Raw genomic sequence first — 2042 nt, forward strand, 5'->3', positions numbered from 1 at the left:
ATTGTTTGAATAGCTTAGCATATGTTCAGATGTATGATATCTGTAATTTAAGCGCTTGAATTTTACATATAAATATTTATTAATAAATATGTACCCCTATAATAGCTAGGCCGTGCAGTTGCACGGGTAGATGACTAGTGATTACAATCTTGTTTGTGTGCAAGTCAAGCTTATCTAGTTTACACGTAACAACTTGTAGAACATTACAAAATTTATGCTTGCTAATAACTTCTAGAACACTACAACACTTGACATGTAAAAGGAATTTGACGAGTCATGGCCTACTAAAGCAAGTTACATTACTAGTCTTATCTATCTTAACAGACCACACAAGATTACAAACTAAGTACCGTGACAGCCATACTTATCTAGTTTATGCGTAACAATTTGCAGAAAATTAGAAACTTAGTTTCAGAAAAATACGCAATCTAGATTAGTGTTTGAGCTGTAAAGTGAATAAGATGAGTCATGCATGTTATCACACCTTTTTGGTGGTGGAATGATAGTGCAACAACAAGGAACTTTAATGACCAGTCCAAGAATACACTTGTAAGTAGTGCCACCAAACAGAACATTCCAAATGATGATTTTTAGAAGCATCCAAGCACTTTCCACACAAACAAATGCCAATTGTGAAAGAGATCATTCCATGGCAGCTATAAATAGCCCCATAGCATGACGATCATCCTTCCTCATCCATCATTCTCATTAGTAGAGCGCATCATTTAAGCCAAGCAAGCTGTGGTCAATACAAATCCACCATGAAGACCTTTCTCATCCTTGCCCTCCTTGCTATCGTGGCGACCACCGCCACAACTGCAGTTAGAGTTCCAGTGCCACAATTGCAGCCACAAAATCCATCTCAGCAACAGCCACAAGAGCAAGTTCCATTGGTACAACAACAACAATTTCTAGGGCAGCAACAACCATTTCCACCACAACAACCATATCCACAGCCGCAACCATTTCCATCACAACAACCATATCTGCAGCTGCAACCATTTCCGCAGCCGCAACTACCATATTCGCAGCCACAACCATTTCGACCACAACAACCATATCCACAACCGCAACCACAGTATTCGCAACCACAAGAACCAATTTCACAGCAGCAGCAACAACAACAACAACAACAACAAATCCTTCAACAAATTTTGCAACAACAACTGATTCCATGCATGGATGTTGTATTGCAGCAACACAACATAGCGCATGGAAGATCACAAGTTTTGCAACAAAGTACTTACCAGCTATTGCAAGAATTGTGTTGTCAGCACCTATGGCAGATCCCTGAGCAGTCGCAGTGCCAGGCCATCCAAAATGTTGTTCATGCTATTATTCTGCATCAACAACAAAAACAACAACAACAACCATCGAGCCAGGTCTCCTTCCAACAGCCTCTGCAACAATATCCATTAGGCCAGGGCTCCTTCCGGCCATCTCAGCAAAACCCACAGGACCAGGGCTCTGTCCAGCCTCAACAACTGCCCCAGTTCGAGGAAATAAGGAACCTAGCGCTACAGACGCTACCTGCAATGTGCAATGTCTACATCCCTCCATATTGCACCATCGCGCCATTTGGCATCTTCGGTACTAACTGAGAAGAAAATAACTCTAGTACTAGATATATGAAACACCGTTTTCTCAGTCCATGGTTTGGTCATTGTAGCGTTGAAAAAATAATGTGACATGCACTATCATGTAAGAATCCGAACTATACTAGTTCAAACTTGGGAATAAAAGACAAACACAGGTCTTGTCTACATATTTATGTTGCATCTATTTATATATTAAAAGTAATATAAGGTGAACCAGGAGCAAGGTAAATATGCTAGAAAATTGCACGTTAATTAGAAATTACTAGCCCTCGATCTGGTAAATCTTAACAAATAGAATTATCTTCACCGTTAGATTTATGTAACATATATAATGCTCTGGGCCTCCAACGACTGTACGTGACACATCTGAATGAACATATGTTAAAGAAAATATATTTGGTAAATGGTGGGCCTGTTTAAAAAGAGAACTCACGTACATGCACC

The 2042-nt window shown here is 40.0% G+C and overlaps 1 protein-coding gene across 1 annotated transcript; it reads left to right on the forward strand.

Annotated features, from left to right (window-relative positions):
- Window positions 1-685: 685 nt before the first annotated feature.
- LOC100049021 (alpha/beta-gliadin-like) lies at window positions 686-1765 on the forward strand. The gene has a single exon (XM_044551477.1). The coding sequence runs from the start codon at window positions 762-764 to the stop codon at window positions 1599-1601; it is 840 nt and encodes a 279-aa protein (XP_044407412.1). The 5' UTR covers window positions 686-761; the 3' UTR covers window positions 1602-1765.
- The last annotated feature ends 277 nt before the right edge of the window (window positions 1766-2042 follow it).

Source organism: Triticum aestivum, chromosome 6A (assembly GCF_018294505.1).
Source record: "Triticum aestivum cultivar Chinese Spring chromosome 6A, IWGSC CS RefSeq v2.1, whole genome shotgun sequence".
NCBI lineage: Eukaryota > Viridiplantae > Streptophyta > Magnoliopsida > Poales > Poaceae > Triticum > Triticum aestivum.

What these genes read in the sequence shown, in the direction of transcription:
- LOC100049021 (XM_044551477.1), top strand. Translation starts at nt 762, where the DNA reads ATGAAGACCTTTCTCATCCTTGCCCTCCTTGCTATCGTGGCGACCACC.